The sequence below is a fragment of the Montipora foliosa genome, chromosome 1 (assembly GCF_036669935.1).
Source record: "Montipora foliosa isolate CH-2021 chromosome 1, ASM3666993v2, whole genome shotgun sequence".
Taxonomy (NCBI): Eukaryota; Metazoa; Cnidaria; class Anthozoa; order Scleractinia; family Acroporidae; genus Montipora; species Montipora foliosa.
The window spans coordinates 17,267,405-17,269,904 of NC_090869.1; the positions used below are offsets into that span (position 1 = coordinate 17,267,405).

Consider the following 2,500-nt stretch of genomic DNA (forward strand, 5'->3'; position numbering starts at 1 on the left):
TTAAAATGTTGCTCCGGTGAAGTTAAGCGTAGAAAGTGGCTTGAATATTGTTAGTAGATAATCATCGGTGGAATTGATTCGTTTCAGAAACACCTGGTTTGAAAACCTTTTACGTTTCAGCTGAGATGTGTGGACTATCATTTCACTGTTTGAATCTGCATGTAGAAAAGTGAAACTTTCGAACTTTTTAACTTAATTAATTAATAACAAACAATGAAAATCATTCATTCTGATTAGCTGAGAGAAGTGCAGTTTTCAGGTAACAAAGTGCAGAGCAGAGGTTAAAAGAAAACAAGCAGTCTGATTGGTCAATTATGAAAAACCTCACCAATGGCCAATCAAGTGCGAGCCCCAGATGGACCAAAATGTGGATTAGTGATTCGTGATACGTGATATGCGCGCTGCTTCTGCATAATTAAGGTCAATTAAGGTAAGCAGGTAAGCGGCTTTGTCAAGCTTTTTTCATATGTATTATAAACTAATAGCAAGTTAAGTGCGGCGAGGATATTTGTGAAAAGAAAGAAAGAAACGAAAGTATATTTCTTAACTTCAGTTGGGACTATGAAGGAATGAATAAAGCTAATGGTAGTAAGGGAAGTGTGTATATTGTACTTGGAAAACAGTTTCAATCTGTAATTTCGTTTGTCTAGAACATTTACATTCTTTTTTCTCCGTGTTTTTATGATGTTTAAAGTACGTGCCATATTACCCGTTACATTTAAAAAATATTTGAAAAAATACAAACTAGGTTACACTGGTGGTTTAAAAGATGATATATTACAATAAAAAATGTTCCCAACGTTTCGGTCACAAACACGGACCTTCTTCAGGGGAAGTGAAAGAAAAAACCACACAAAAGCACAAATATAAGCAAGACGCTGATTAAAAATTCGAGATAAGTGTCATTTTTTCTTGTTTGCAAGGGTCAAGTGCAAATACTCCTTGGGGAGTAACGCCCCGTCATCTCGGTTGAGAGGGTCTCTCGCGCAATTAATCTCCCAAGCTTCCAAAATCTTCCTTTGGTGCCAATTACTATTAGTCCTGAGAATTGTGGCCTCATCCCATGCGATATCGTGATTGGTATTTGTCACGTGGTCTGCAAGTGCTGATTTTTTGCATTGTCTCCGTGCGACAGCCTTCTGGTGCTCGCCTTTTCTTGTTGAGAATTTTCTTTGAGTTTCGCCGACGTAGCTCTTGCTACAATCAGCGCAAGGAATGTCGTAAACAGGGCCACGAGTTTCTTCTTTGTCTATTTGGTCTTTCGGTTTGGGAAACATCTGGCTCATTGTTTGATAGGGTTTGAATGCCACTTTGATGCCGTGGTTTTCCAAAACTCTCTTTATTGGCTCAGAGGTCCCGCTGACGTATGGAATTGTGCTATAGCCCCGCCCGGATTCTGCAGCGTTGATTGTGCCCTTCGGCGGTGGTTTAGGCTTGCTGGCATCCAAAATAAAGCGCTTGGGGTATCCATTGGACTGTAATGTCGATATTACTCGTTGCTTTTCCTTACTTCGATCAGATTTTGTTGTGGGGATTCTTTCGGCCCGATCCATCAAAGATTTAACCACAGCTCGCTTGTGCATACTAGGATGGTGCGATGAAAAAGACAGATAGCGATCAGTGTGAGTAGGTTTCCGGTAAACAGTGGTAGTTAATCTTCCGTCTTCCTGGTGGTGAACCATAGTGTCAAGGAAGGCAATTTTTCCCTCCTTTTCGCGTTCAACCGTGAACTTAATGCAGGGTTCAATTGAATTCAGATGTTCGAGAAAAGTCTGAGTACTATCAAATTTCGTGGTTGTACTCACGTCGTCCACGAATCTTTTCCAAAACAGAGGTTGATTGGTGAGAGTAGTTAGTGCTCTTTCTTCAAGGTCTTCCATGACCATATTTGCCATTACGGCGGAAACGGGTGAACCCATAGCTGTCCCATGGATCTGCTGATAATGTTCGTGGCCGTATTGAAAGTTGGTGGTTGACAAGCAGAAATCAAGTAATTTAATAACGTCAGTAACCGATAGGGCCGTCCTTTCTGGTAGATTTTCGTCATTAACCAGGCGGTTGTGAGCAACATTAACAGCTACATCTACCGGAATTGACGTAAACAAAGAGACGACGTCGAAGGAGACAAGCTCGTCGTCACCCTGAAAACCCGTTACATGTAAATCAAACTTATTTACAAGTTGAATTTTTATCTATAAAATGTCACGTTTCTACCGAATGAAGTGTGGCCAAAATGTATTCCGGTATTTTTGGGAAGGGATCCCAGTCTACGAATTTCCACAAGAAGGGAAGCGAAGCAACATGATGCAGGCACATTTGAAGAAATCCATTCGATGACTAAAAGAAGTCCTTGTTCAGAAAATCATTCAAACATCCATCTTGAGCAAATCAAGCTCGAGATTTTGAACGCCTCTGATAATAGCTTTGTTGCAGGTACGCGGTTCATGATTTTCTTTCGCACAAATAAATAAGCAATTATAAATGTTTTCATGATTTCGTG

At 40.4% G+C, this 2,500-nt stretch overlaps 1 protein-coding gene across 1 annotated transcript; it reads right to left on the minus strand.

Annotated features, from left to right (window-relative positions):
• Positions 1 to 902: 902 nt before the first annotated feature.
• Positions 903 to 1,895, minus strand: LOC138010459 (uncharacterized). The gene has a single exon (XM_068857430.1). The coding sequence runs from the start codon at positions 1,893 to 1,895 to the stop codon at positions 903 to 905; it is 993 nt and encodes a 330-aa protein (XP_068713531.1).
• Between the last annotated feature and the right edge of the window lie 605 nt (positions 1,896 to 2,500).